We start from the raw sequence: 14,620 nt of genomic DNA, 5'->3' as shown, positions 1-14,620 counted from the left end.
GAATCGACTTCTGACTGCGGTCTTGACTCGCGACATCTGGTTCTTTTGTCCTTTGGCATAAACTGTGGCGTCTTCGAGTCCTTCAATCCATCTCCGATCTCACTCCACTGTATCACGCAGCCATCGCTACAAATCCCATGCAATCGCAGAGAAATATATCCACATCAATACCACAAGAAAATGCGTGAAGACGTCAAATCCGCCACGTTCAAAGTTCTCTCTGTTCCATCAACTTGTGGACTTCAAAGCCCTTTCAGGTCCACGTCATCAACGGCTCAGACTCACTGAGTCGTTAGTCTGCCCTGTTGAGGGGAGGTGTTAGACCGATCGTGTTAGATAGTCTCACGCCTGTTTTCCTCGGTTTTTCACTCGACACAGACACCGCAATTCGTTCGTCTTGAGGTCCAGGTCCTCAGTTCTGCCAAGACGAATGGCATTGCTGAGGTATCTTTCACTGTCCCACCAACGACTTGCACGGGGGGATTTTGTTGATGGGATAGTTTTAGGAAACCAAAGCGCGGATTTGGATTCCGTCTTGCTCGTCTCTATGTTGGGCATATTTGTTGTCTGAACTCCATGGAAGCAATCAGTTTATAATTCCAGTCATCAATATTCCAAAAGATCAGTTCAAGCTTCGGATAGAATCGCAACATCTCTTGAGGCGATACCTTGTAGATGAATCTAATTCACCGCTAGTCGGAAATGGTCTTGAAAATATTTTGTTTTTTAATGATTGTTTCTCAGTGGACTATCCCGACTCTCCGTGGATTGCTCTTGTGGATCATAATGATCTTCCCTTTGGTTGTTCTGGGAAAAGGATCCATTCAATCGTAGATCATCATGTCGATACATTCGAGTCAATGATACAATCTGATGCCGACGACAATCTTGTGTTGACGAGTCCAGAAGGATGGAGGGGCGAACGACTTCGATGGATTGAAGGTCCCAAAATAGGAAGTTGCGCAACGATGATTACGCGATTGTGGAAAGAATTGATCGACAATGAAACTATCGGGAATGACACGATGAGTTCCGACGTTCACTGGTTGCTTCTGAGTACAATAATACGGGACACAATTGGTCTAAAGGAATCTTTTCGAAACATTCGATGGGGATTAGAAGATATCGCGATGTTCAATTGGCTAAAAGAGAGAATAGAAGACCGTGAAGAGCTTCAGGTTAACTTGGAATCTGTGATGGGGGAGTTTGAAGCCTTAAAGAGTAATCGTTCTCTTCATCAATCTATGGGAATGGATGGAATGTTGGCCATGGATATGAAGATATACAAATACAAGAGGATTGACAATTCGGATTTGGGAAACAAAGAATTACAGGAAACGACGATTATTTACAGCTCAATGACAATTCCACTGAAGGAGTTGATGGAATTGTTTGATCCTCTCAGTTTCCATTCTGCGGTTCAATCATTGATGCAACAACATCAGGCACAATTTGGAATTTTGATGAGTTGTTCTCCTGATTCAAATGGAGAGATGGAACGATTTATGGCGATAGCCGACCCTCTCGGTGCAGGTATGGAGTTGGAAACAACGGCCCTATTCTTTTCCGTCAGGCTTTCATTTGTCGATACTCTCAATAGATTTTTTGCAACTACAACCCATAGATTTGCCAGACACGTTGAACACGCTGTTCAATAATCAATACCATCTTTATAAACAGGTTTGTTCAATCATGTTGCATCGTGTTGATTGGAGTGATCGATCAGGGAAATCTTGCTGGAAGTCGCAAAGTTGTGGAACCTCTTATTCGAGCAAAATTCACCAGTGATTCATAATCCTCCATTTCTACAGTTGCTCGAAGAAGGAGTTTGGGAATGCGGGACATGAAAGAGCGAAAAACAGAAATAGCAAAAAAGTCTACAAATGGCCTTCTCCCTCCCTCATCATTAAGTAGGAAGAGGGTGAAAATAACGATAAAAGCAAATCCAACGAAACCTTTCGTCGAAACTGGATTACGAAGATTTTTTCGCACGATATTGTCCGATGACCTGAAGTGACATGGAGATCCATGAAAGTGAAGTCATCAAGCCTCATCACTCATAGGTCTATGAAGTCCACGAGATGGATCTATGGAGCATCACCAGTGCACCACTTACAACTGCATGATCTCGATGGTAAGGTTCTAACGTCAGCTGCTCCTTTGGTTTGCATCCTAGTTCCCGTAAAACTTGAATTTCAGCCGCATAAACGACTTCTGGTTTTGCTGTTGAATCAACACAATTTGCTTTAATCGAGATAACAACCCATCCACCATTCTTCAAAAAGTGATGAGCATTGAGACCAACAATACGCGATTGATCGGGTTGCGCCACATCTGAGAAAATTGCATCCACCATTCCGACGAGCATCCTAACGAAACAAACAACAGGATTAACCAAAAAATGAATAGGAACGCTGAATACATCAATTCATTGACGGCACTCTCTGAAGATGATTGTGACGCTGAAGTTATCTCTCACCTATATTTGAGCGGCTGCCGGGCGTCTTCAACAATGGGGACGATATTTGATCTTTTTTTGGCCATGTTTGTTAAATCTCTCCCAGAACGGTGCGAGAACTCAACTGCATACACCATACCATCCTAGAAAAAAACAGTGGATATTCAAAATAGAGAAATGTTCCATTCATCAAAATAGATAAATGAGATAACAGGTGACGACGAATAAGATGAGAGAAGAAAAAACGTCAACACTTATCGAGGATCAAGCCACTTACTGGGCCAACCATGTCAGAAACATGAGAAACGGTTGTTCCATTTGCTGCTCCTAAGTACAAGACTTTGGCTCCAGGCTTAATAGGCATATTCTTGACACCACCAAGAATTGTAGCTCCTAGTTTAGATCTGAACGGATTCCAAATTCGGTATTCAATCTTTTCCCCCGCTTCGTCAACAATTTCCAAGCGTTTCTCGCCGTAAACACTTTCGCCCACGACCATATTTTTGGTGACCAGAGAGTCAACTTTACCACCACGAGCTGTGAAAACACCTTCATGACGATGAGGAGTCACGACGACCTAAACGAGTCCCAAATGAGTATTTTCAAGTGAAAAGTGACAACGGATACCTTCGGTGGACCGCCTGGTCCGCCTCCTCTTCCACCACGTCCACCGCCTCCTCTTCCACCTCTAGCCCCTTGAAAAGAAAACAAAAATCAACGTTTCCTTCTAAGAATTGTCCCAATTATGTCTACCTCCTCTTCCGATTCCCTTTGGGGCTCCTCCCCTTCCAAACCCTCCACCGCCTCGTGCTCCTCGACCACCTCTGGACGCTCCTCCCCCTCTGGGAGCTCCACCTCGACCTCCACGGCTTGGCGGGCCTCCTCGCATGTTCTGGATTCCCGTAGAATCAAACTCTGTTAAGAATTCTTGACGTTCCACCAAACGTCAATTATGTGTGACCTGTCAAGGTCCCAGCTGGGTCAGGCAAATAGGTCCAATAAGTGTCTCGTGCCAGGTATTTTATTTGTTATTCAAAAATTCCTCGTCACGAAAAGATTTTGTCGAAATCTGATTTCGTGGCACGTTCCTGTTTCGTTGAGAAGTTCTCTGAACTTGATAAGACATGTCTCACGTTTTGCATGCACCTGACGCCCTGTCTCATTTATTGAGTCTTTAATATATTGCAAAAAGCTTTCTCGAGGCACAGTTTGTTTGTCTGATCCTCCATTCAAACCTCTTCAAATCCATTTTTTTAAGTTGTCAGAATGTCACTAGACGGTATGTCCACAACGTAACCAACATTCGACGAGTGACCCGGTTTTTCGTTTTTAACAGCTAAGGGCAGAAAAATAACGACGTCCACTGCGTCAATCCCGCGTCCTTATTCCAATTGGAATCTTCCAGCCAGGTACGAGATTCGCACCTTGCTTGGTGTTGGGTCTTATGGACACGTCTGTGAAGCATTTGATTCAGTGACTAAAAAAAAAGTCGCAGTAAAGAAAATCCCACGCGCGTTCGAAGAATTAATCGACTGCAAACGTATACTTCGTGAAATTGCTCTATTGAGCAGGTTGTTTCATGGAAATGTTGTTCAATTAGTAGATGTTGTGATTCCTGGCGATCCTGCGAAATTTGAGGTAAACTAGAAGTTGATATGGTCGATTATCTTCAATCATGTCTATTGTTGTCGATGATTGTTGTCAAGATGCATGACTGTCATGACCAATTGATCAATGATGTTTATTCTGAAATTTCATGTTTTCTTCCAGGAGCTTTATTTGATTCTAGAATTGGCAGATTCAGATCTGAAAAAATTGATGAAAACTCCCGTCCATCTTACAGAGTTGCATGTGAAGATGTTGTTATATAATCTTCTTGTTGGTGTTCAATACATTCATTCCTGTGGAATTTATCATCGGGATCTCAAGCCAGCGAATTGTCTCGTCAATCACGATTGCTGTGTCAAAATTTGGTGAATACTCCTCTTTTTATTCACCGACGAAGTTTGTCTTCCTGCTCTCAGTGATTTCGGATTGGCTCGTACTGTGGAAAGTCCCAAGGAAGTGGGACAACTCGCTCTGAATGATGGAGATGACGAAGAGGCTTACGCAGGAGTCCTTCACAATCGCTTGAAGAAGAAGCAACTGACAAGTCACGTTGTAACACGTTGGTATCGCGCTCCCGAGCTGATTCTATTGCAAGACGATTACACAGAATCTATTGATGTTTGGTCGGTTGGATGCATTTTCGCAGAGTTGATGGGGATGATTGTAAGATCAACGCTTTCGAAGTTGCTGCGGAGAGAAATTTTTCCCCACTTTCTTTTCAACAATTCTTTTTATTTTCCAGAAGGAAAACGTTTAAACAACATCTTGACCGAAGCCCATTGTTCCCGGGAAGTTCGTGCTTTCCTTTATCACCTGATCGTCATCAGAGTGATTATAATCCAAGTGGTTCAGTAAAGGGAATCGAGATCAATTAAGCGTTATTTTCGACGTCATTGGAAGTCCCTCTGCTGAAGATATTGAAGCACTTGGGAAGCAAGATGCCAAAAAATATGTTAACTTGTTTCCAAAGAGAGAAGCACTTGATCTTAAGAAGAGATTTCCGGGATCATCTGGTGAGTCTTGATTTGAATAGATGTGAGTTCTTGATTTCTCAAACACGCTGCTTCAGTGGAAGCGGTTGATTTGTTGAAGAAAATGTTGACGTTCGACCCAAGGAAGCGAATAACAGTGAACGAAGCGCTTGAAAGCTCATTTTTCAAGGATGTGCGTCAAAAAGAAAACGAGAAAAAAGCGACAGATGCAACGCGGCTTCCCTTTGATGATTGGAAGGATATGAGTGAGTCTGAATTGCGCTACACCTTCTTGAAAGAGGCACAACGATTTCATCCTGAATTAAAAATTCCTACTGAGCTTCACTCGGCGTGTTATCGAAAAGGAAACTAGTGTTGCGAAAAATCTTGTGAATATGTTCAATGCCTTTTGTTAATGGCGTCATCTCTGTTTCAATTTTTAGTTGTTGAATCTTTTTAACGTTTATGAACAAATCGATTGGATGCTAATAATTGTTGGAGAATTAGATTTTGATTCCAACAAATAACAGTTTGTCTCCAAGATCAGCAAACGTTTCCTTTAGAATTTCAAATGTTTTCGGGGGGACCTAGACGCCTCAACTATAAGAGAAACAAAAGAATCAGAGCGATATTCGACGAACTTGGATCTTGCATCAATTGAATGCATATTGATGCAAGGCCATTCCCTACTTCCACAGCCATCGTTGCCTTTTCAGCTTCACGCAGCTCTTTGTTTTTGTGATGTGGCATTAAACTGGAGGCACGTCGGCGATTGTCAAGATCTTCACCTGAGCATCAGATTCAGAGAAGTACGGAGTGATCAAGTTTTACCGATAGAGAGATAAGGATCAGCTGTTTGAGTGACTAGATGAGTTGAGAGTTCACTGCAGGTGCGGATTGATTTTGGAACGATTTCAGGTGTGAGACCTTCTTCTTCTGAAGTGCTCTCTTCATTGTCACCTGCAGATAATTTGACGTAGGAATCATCCAAGACGCGAATCTCTGTTGGGATTTCGAGGTCTGGTTTCTCCGAACAGAATGAGACGCGCAGGACGATGTATCTTCTTCATCAGGAGAGCAGGCCGCGCGCAAATGAATCATTCCAAAAACAAATAACAGGACTGCAGCTGCATAATCATCCAAGGGAAGAGCCATTAAAATGTTTGTCGTTGCAGTAGGGGGAAGCATATGGAGCCTAAGAAACGTCAATAGTCCGATCAAAAAAGTGAATCTCTTACAGTTGCTCCACACATGTGGAGAAGACACTCTGAGTAATCAGCGCAGCGCATGTCCCAAAAAGAACGATCAGTTTGGGATGCTTTAATGACAACAACGCTGCAATGAAAAATGTTCGATCCCCAAATTCTGGCACGAGCGTCAACGTGAAAGACGTCGCGATGAAAGACCAGAAAGCTGCGAATGGTGTTGAAATCCGCGTTGGCGTCGCGTCATCATGTTTCAGAACAGAGATAGGAGTTTCGGTCGTCTCTGCTACTCGGCGTTCGTGTTTAACATTCACAAGACCCAAGCCCTCAGAGAGGAAACGTTTCGCGGTGTAAAGAGCCTTTTCGACCAAGCGGACTTCAGAACGGATAATTTCAGTAGCGAGCTTAAAATTCTCCGACGAGGAAGATGTGGAGATCTTCACACTTGCATCTTCTGTTGTCACAAGAAATGGAGGTACCCCCCGCCACTCCAGCCCAAAGAGATGCTTTGGAGACCACTGATTGACCAGGATACTTTTCAAGCTGTTCACTTTGACACAGAAGCCAGTAGTCACGCTCATACATTTGAGAGCCGGGATCAATTCAATACAACTTGTGAAAATTGTCGAGTGGAACAGACACAGCGAGGAGTTCTTGGTGGAAGTCTGTCTTCTATATCAAGAGCTTTAAGCAAAGCCTAGCAATGAATAAATACGCTTGTATAAATTTGATTCTTTGCTTTCACGATAAAATTGAGGAAAATCTCTTGGGGGATTGTCTCTCGAGGTATGCAGTTCTATGCTACGAGTTCGATTGGCGACAAGTCAATTGTTCACCATTTCAACTGGGGCTTCGGGAATGCAGCGAAGTGTGGCATTCATTGGTTGATACAAGAATCAAGTCGAAATATTGGAGAATTATCTTGACGAATTGGAACTAGCCATTGAAGAAGTGAATTGAAAACTTCCCAAGCGATGTAGATGGCAAAGTGATGCATCTGTACAGTCATGTTGGCTTCTATTGACTTCATTCCTTCCTTCTGTGCTGAATGCAGTTCTCCTCGTCTCTTGCTCCTTGGCAAAAACAACCTTTCAGTGCCTCAGGATTGTTGAAACCCCGCCCTTCCTCTAAGTGATATTGAAATCAGTATCCTTGGTTATTTAGGCGGCTATGCTTTAATCTTTAGTGGTGTGGTACCGAGTATCTTCCCTGTTTTGAAACACTTCTCATTTTCTCATTCTTCTCATTTTCTCATTCTTCTCATTTTCTCATTCTTCTCATTTTCTCATTCTGAAAAAAACCCAAACAAATCTCAAGCCATTTGAGGCTTCAAGCTCCGTTTTGGTCATTTTGATTCTGCTGAGTCTCGATCGCATGCCAACCATGAGTGAAGAATCGGGGCCAAGTAGGTCTTGAGAATATCTTCACCCAGCGAAAGAACAGAGCTGTTTAGCTGAAGTTCTTTTGTGAATTGGAGGGAAACATCAGCTGTTGGTTGAATCTGATTGGAGGTTCATCAAATCATTACAAAATGAAATCGGTTTTTACCATCGACTCTTTATCGACAACTAGCTCCCACACTCTCCATCTCAGGCAATCATTCAACATGCGCCTTCTTAAAGCATTCGCCTCGTAGCACAACCGAATTGCAGCAGATCTCAAACAAGCTCTTTCTCGAGATCTGATGGCAGGTCGAGCCCTCTGGGTTGAGGTCGGATATCTTGTCTTCTCGTTTCTACGTCAGTCATGAGTCGAAGTGCTGCCCTCTGAAAAAGTGGCACGAATGAGGGCCATGGGCGAGACACAAGCTGACCCAGAATTGATGCTTCAGTAAGTATGAAGCAACGTTGTTTCTATCAAAATGGGAGAGAGGCAATCTTCTGTCTTCGTAGCGTCCCAGTTCGTTTTTGTAGAAGAGTGATGCAAAGCCAAGCGCTGCAATTTCGGATACACCACTTGGGCCTCCATATTGAAATCCCCTCGTTTTAAGAATCAATTCACCTTCCGCGAATGTCTTGTCGAACAAGAGACGCCAGAAAGGCCCAACTGGTTCAGGACAGTGGGAATCAATTCTTTCTATACTTTTCGGACTGATAATCCAAACTTGGTCATTGATGCGACACACAACCTCACTCGACGACACAACACGATGACGCGTCTTACACCCATAAATTCTGCGAAGCTGTCCAAACAGAGCGTCGTAATTCTTGGCTTTGAGATTTGATAGAGCTCCCGGTGCGAGCGCATTATCAAGAACGTCCGACCACATAAACGCTTCCTCCTCGTTTAGATCGGTCCGACAGTTTTCTGCTATCCATCGAAAGCACGCCCCTTTGAATGGTCCCTGTTGTTGTTCGATGTTCAATAGACAAGTTACTAAAGTAGGCAGATCATCTATGAGGAGCTCATAGAGACAAGACTCTATCTTTTTTGTCATCACGCTATGAAGATATTCGAAGAATCCTTCGTCAGCCTGCTTCCCGACTAAATCAAAGAAAGCAAGTAACGCTCGTCTCTTGATCTGGGTCTCCTTATCATAGAGCCAGTCCAAGGAGCGGTGGTAACGAAGGCGCCTTCTTGTCCTTCTGGCCGGCAAGCGAATCGAATTCGGGTGGCTCTCTTGCACAGCTTCCGTTAACGAGTCATGAAACCGACTGTCTGCTCCAGAGATGCTCAGCAATTCGTCATCGGACAGAGAGCAAATCTGGATCAAAGAAAAGAGGTGCTTTCATCAAAAGGAAAATGATCCTACATATTGACCCGTCCGGTAGCTCGAAATATTCGTCATTAGTCTGGCTAGTCTTCTTTCACTTACTCCTTTGGAAAGAAAACGTTCAGACTCCCACAAAAAAAGATAGTTATAAACTGGTTCAAGCTCTCCTTTGCTGTTGTCATCTGTCAGGAAGAGACCCAGTTTGTCCATGATTCGAACTGCAATGAACTGCAAATGATCCACAGGGATCCAACGAAGATCTTGTCCCAAATTGGTTACCTCAGCTCCATGGAGTATCAACATCCGCAGCAATGATGGCAGTCTGCCCTCCCGACTATCACTGGTGTAGCCCCGATTAGCTATAATCTCATCAATGAGCTCGCTTGGACATTCTGAAGTCAAAAGATGGGAAAGTCAACTTCCTCGAAAGAGAAGCCAAGTATTCCTGATGTCCCGAATTCCATATATCAACTACTGTCAGATAATAGCACCTGGTGATGACAGTCCCAAAGCCAACAAGCGGATAATTTTCTTTCCGGAGCATCCAACCGCCCGGTGCAACCGCTTGAGGCGAGCGACATACAATCAACCCGTCAGAAGGCGTTTCGTCGAAAACATTTCCTCCAACTTGAAATTTATCCATCCCACATTCCAGCAAAGCCCGTCGTGCAATGCTAGAAGTATCTGATGGAGAGATGGACCTCAGCATATTGAAGCGATACCAATCGTTGTTGAGCTTTTCGAGAGAGGTCTTGGCATCATGTAGACAAGTGCTGAAGAAGAATGACGACACTGACGAGGCAATCGCGAAATAAATTTCCATACGCTGTGAGCCAACTACTGATTACGGATAATGTTGTCGAAGGAGTTCAGGGCGATAATCAGGAGAACCGTCGTGGCAAGGCAGCTCCAAGAGCTGGGCGTAGAAAGAATTGCGTTTAGATTTATACTCTTCCGGACTTGTCGGACTCGTCGACTCCCATTTATTCGAAAACGCCATTACATTGGCACCCCCAAAGCGTCTAAAACAACTCAATACAGAACAAACAATGCAAATCGCACATACTCGAAGTCATCGCGTATGAATCCACCAATGCTAAATGTATGTCTGGTGGCGATGCTTCGTTTCAAGTCGCGGTAACATTCGTCCGACGGTCGACGGTCGGCTAAAAACTCTTCGAAAATCTCACGAAGTCCTTCAGGACATTCTTCAACCCATTGAACACAATTTGTCACATTCATGGGTTCCAAATGTGAAATTCTCAAAACAGGTGAGCAGGAACGAACAACAGAATGACGTTACTCAATCTTGTTCGACTGTAAGTCACCGGTGTAGCATCTCCACCGTATTTTGATATGTGGTGGAGTAGTAGGCAGTTCTGTTTCAAATTATGGTCTTCAGACACTACGCTCTAAGTCAGGATGCAGCTGAACCAAACCCTCTATCAATACCATCACAACTGATCCACTGGGATCTGGAATCCATCAGAATATATTTGACAGAATATTCAAACTCGTGACTGGAGTAAGAACCAAGAATTGTTTCCTCTACTAGCAATTCATTTGAAGAATGTATCATCCTCCACTGAAAACAAAACCCCATGCGAAATCTGATGGGGAGGAAACCAAACATCAAAAAAATCAGGTCATTCAACTGAAGGCAAACCCAGCAATAAAAACAAGCTGGAATTATCCAATTGGATGCTTGGATCTAATATCGAGTAGAAGTTGATGAAAAGCAGAAGTCGTGGTGTTGTGGGTGCAGAACATGCAGGAATTCGTCTTCTTCAAAATTGACTTCATGGGTGTTTCCACAACGGAAGTGTCGATGCCGAGTAAGTCATGAAGATGATTAGTGGATGACGGAAGTTCAGGTCGATGAAGAAGCATGTTGATGATAATATTGAGGAAGATCAGCAACCTATTGACTGTACTGTCTTCAGATCCGACATCAAATTCAGATGACCAGCAGCTCCGACGTTCAAACCGATTCAGCCAAAAGTTATGAGCGACGCCATTCGCACAGGGAACGTTCAAATAGGAGACAGCGGGACCTGAAAAGTCGAAACTATCGATCAAAGATGAGTACAATTCGTTGCTTGAGAACAAGACATAGATTTCATGCACCAGTTAGAGCAGAGTGGGTGTTCAAGTTTAAGAAAAATCATCAAGGTAAATTGCTCGCTACAAGTCGAGCCTTGTTGCGCAAGAATTTTCGCAGACAAAAGAGGTTGACTTCAACGAAACGTTTCCACGTCCGCTACAGTGAGATTTGTGCTGGCGTTGGCCGCTCTTTACGACAACCAGCCATGAAACAGCTAGACAACTGTTAGTACCTCTGCTATCACTCAATCGTGCTATTGAACGTTAGAGGTCTGATAAATCTTCAGAACTGTAATCACATCTTAAGAAAGTTATCAAAATAGATTCACACGTGCGCCACTATGATGATCCTGTATATCGGTCCATCGTGCTTAGTGACAGTCTGGAAGTGAAGCTTTCCATTTGCACTAAATCCCACCTTGTAATTTCCTAAATGATCTTTCATTCTTCGGGAGAAGGGGCCCTCAGCTTCATAGTCATGTAGTTTGCCGATTTCTTCTTTCAGTTCTTTAAATGCCTTTTCAGTTCCTCGTAGGCGGGAAATGAGCGCCATGACGTTTCTGTCTGGACACTTTGCAACAACATCCGTCCATTTCTCAGGAGTGATAATGTCTCTATCGACCACCTCTTGAAGTTTGAATTTGATTTCCATTTTTGAAGGCCCAAAAGGGCCGATATGGAGATTCGAGACGCGTGTCATTCTGAAATGGTCCTTAATGACTTTTTTCTCTTTTTCATCGCTTCCCGTTATCGAACACATTGCACTGTTGAGACGCTCAATCACTTCATCCAATGAACTAACGGCCCTAAGAAGCTGCGCGTCTTTCTCTTTGGCAACGGTCACATCCACCTTGTTGGACGCCGAAGTGGGTCTTTGGGAAAGGATAAAGAACAGCAGGAACACGGTGGTAATAATCTTCATCATTGAAGCCTTTCAAGCAATTAATTATGGTGACGAGAGGCAACGGCAGTTAATATTCCTGGGTGCACGTTTGCATGTGTCGCCATTTATTAGATCCACCAAAATGAATATAGTGAGACATGCTCGTGAGATTGATTCCTAGTTGCACCATCTGAATCAAACAGCCCACAACAAACGCAAAATAGTGGCGCCTCCATCATTGACGTCACGGCAAATAGAGGGGAGACTCGAGGAAAGAACCAGTGAAGGAATCAACTGTTCTTCGTCATTCATAAAGCTTGAGTTGTAGAAGGACGCGTCCGTATTAAGTTCCAGATAACAATCAGCTATGTCGTTTTGATTGTGTCTACAACCCATCTGGACCAGGAAATTTGCTAGTTTCCTTACGATGTCTCATCTGGCCTTAACAGGCGCACTCAATAGATTATAAATGAATCGAACAAACCAACATAACGCACTTGAGCGTCTGCGTCAAATACGCTCACGCAAAGTTCGTGCCATTGACGCTTATGAGGTAAAATATTGGAACTCACAATCACACGAGTGATGGAGCCAGTTATTTCATAGTCGTGGTTTCATTCTCTTTGGCTGACTGAATGCACAATGAGAAGAATCAACAGTTTTGGTATTCTTGCCAACTCATTTGGCCTGCACGTTATTCCAGGTGAAAGACGAATCAACGCTTGAAGAAATCGACGAAGAAGAATTTGAGAGATTGAAAAAGTTACGGAAGGGGTTTATAGACCACTGCGATGATGAAGGAGATCAGGGTACGTCCGTAAGAAGCGTCAGATAGTGCCAAACACAGCAATTCTTTTGGTGCAAGAATTCTAGCACCCAGAAGAGTGAAACCAACCGCTGAGAGATTGATTTCACTGAGAAAAATCCCATGAGCAGTTTGTTCTTGTTAGACTACGAAAGATGATGGAGAAGAACATTGGGATGATGTGACGCGTGAAGGGAGAAATGCCGGAAAGAGAAAAAGACGTTCAAAATGTGAGTTCTTGGATCTGAATAGACGTGAGGCTTTGTCCATAAATTGAGCTTGTCGGGTTTCACGACCTCCTCACAACAAAGTAGCATTTCTTGTTCAGCGAACTTGGTTCCGTTGAATGGCAATCACTTCTTTCTACAGACGAAGCAAAACCAGTTTCACACAATCAGACTCTCAATCGATTTTTCGGCGAGATGAATGTGCAACAAAAAAGCAAGAAAGTAAAACACATACTAACGTGTGCCGCATTCATGATGTCGCTTATGATTAGCTCTTAGAATCCGAACTCGACGCGTTCAGAGAAATTGAAGAATCGTTTTCAACGGAACAGCCAAGAGTGGGAGACTCAGCGATGGACGTGGAAAACATTTCTGAACCAGAAGAGGAGGGAAAAAGCTTTTTGGCATTTTTTGGAAAAGAAACCAAGCGTCAAAAAATTCCACAAGAAGGAAAAGCGCCTCGACCAGAGAATCGTCTTAGCAATGGCACTTCTCTGGATGGGAGAATATCGAAGAAACGATCAGGAGTTGAATATGGCGACTTTGAGACAAGCCGCAATGATCGAGACACAAAACGCCAAAGAGTTGAATATGAAGATATCGAAGGTAGAGTTGTTGATGGTTATGTTGTATATACTGATGGTCATGTTGTATATAATGATGGTCATGTTGTATATAATGATGGTCATGTTGTATATAATGATGGTCATGTTGTATATAATGATGGTCATGTTGTATATAATGATGGTCATGTTGTATATAATGATGGTCATGTTGTATATAATGATGGTCATGTTGTATATAATGATGGTCATGTTGTATATAATGATGGTTAAGCTGTATTTCAATGAATATAGAGTGAAGGGAAGGGATCTTGATTCGGTTTGTTTTCAGTGTTTGAGAAATCGGAAGAGAAAAAAGGGGAAGATTCTTCGGATAAATCGAATTCATTGGAACTCAAGAAATACACAAGAGAATGTCCTGAAGACCGAGCCCGATGAAAGTGAAAGATGAAAATGAACAAAGTATGAAAATTGATGAAGAGAATACGCAAAGCGATACAAAGGGACTCACAGACGGAAAAAAAGACGAATTGAAGAGCGAGACGCAAGAGGAAATGGATTTTCCAATTCAACCAGAAACCGATATGATGGGAGGATATAGACACATCTATTAGTAGTGGGTCTCGGATGGATAAAATACCTTCGACCGCGTGGGAGATAAGGAAAGAGGACGACAAATCGTTACCGTTTTTCATTCTTGAAGTTTATGAAGAGCCACGAGGCCAGTCACTCTATTTGTTGGGAAGGCAAGTCTTTCGAATACATATTCAATCATCGCTCGTGTTGTATGTATTCATCGATGGTATTTTCAACAAAGTCTTCCCATCAACAATGCCTTCTCATTGTTTCACTTGTTCAGATTTTCCCAAACATCTCAGATAAGACGAAGGCAGAATCCTGTTGTGTGATACTAGACCATGTTGATCGCAACTTGTATGTCCTTCCAAATCAGCAACCAAGCAAGCTGGAAGACACTACGAGACCAGAAGAGGTGCGGATGAATCCATTTGAGAGTCGTTCCATGGGATTTGATTGCAAATAAATAGGCGTCGCAGACTCACAGAAGTATTCGTTAAATCAGAAT

General features: G+C 43.1%; 3 protein-coding genes across 3 annotated transcripts; 2 read left to right on the top strand and 1 right to left on the bottom strand.

Moving 5' to 3' along the window:
- Nucleotides 1–744: 744 nt before the first annotated feature.
- Nucleotides 745–1,658, top strand: LOC129617315 (uncharacterized; the record flags this gene model as incomplete). Its single annotated transcript, XM_055532627.1, has 1 exon — nt 745–1,658. A coding segment is annotated over one exon (914 nt), but the record flags the coding sequence as incomplete, so codon positions are not given.
- Nucleotides 1,659–1,972: 314 nt separating this feature from the next.
- On the bottom strand, nt 1,973–3,347 carry LOC129617314 (rRNA 2'-O-methyltransferase fibrillarin-like). Its single transcript, XM_055532626.1, has 6 exons — nt 3,212–3,347; nt 3,086–3,153; nt 2,736–3,035; nt 2,480–2,601; nt 2,117–2,369; nt 1,973–2,008 (listed from the first exon to the last, which is right to left on the bottom strand). The coding sequence occupies exons 1-6, from the start codon at nt 3,345–3,347 to the stop codon at nt 1,973–1,975; spliced, it is 915 nt and encodes a 304-aa protein (XP_055388601.1).
- A 377-nt stretch (nt 3,348–3,724) lies between these two features.
- Nucleotides 3,725–5,410, top strand: LOC129617313 (uncharacterized). Its single transcript, XM_055532625.1, is given in 8 exon segments — nt 3,725–3,737; nt 3,795–4,096; nt 4,229–4,431; nt 4,483–4,729; nt 4,809–4,820; nt 4,822–4,905; nt 4,908–5,079; nt 5,136–5,410. Coding segments are annotated over 8 exon segments (1,308 nt in total).
- Nucleotides 5,411–14,620: the final 9,210 nt, after the last annotated feature.

Source organism: Condylostylus longicornis, unplaced genomic scaffold (genome assembly GCF_029603195.1).
Source record: "Condylostylus longicornis isolate FDR11 unplaced genomic scaffold, ASM2960319v2 ptg000493l, whole genome shotgun sequence".
Classification (NCBI taxonomy): Eukaryota; Metazoa; Arthropoda; class Insecta; order Diptera; family Dolichopodidae; genus Condylostylus; species Condylostylus longicornis.
Note: the sequence above shows the minus strand (reverse complement) of the source record. Positions and strands in the feature narration are given on the sequence as shown.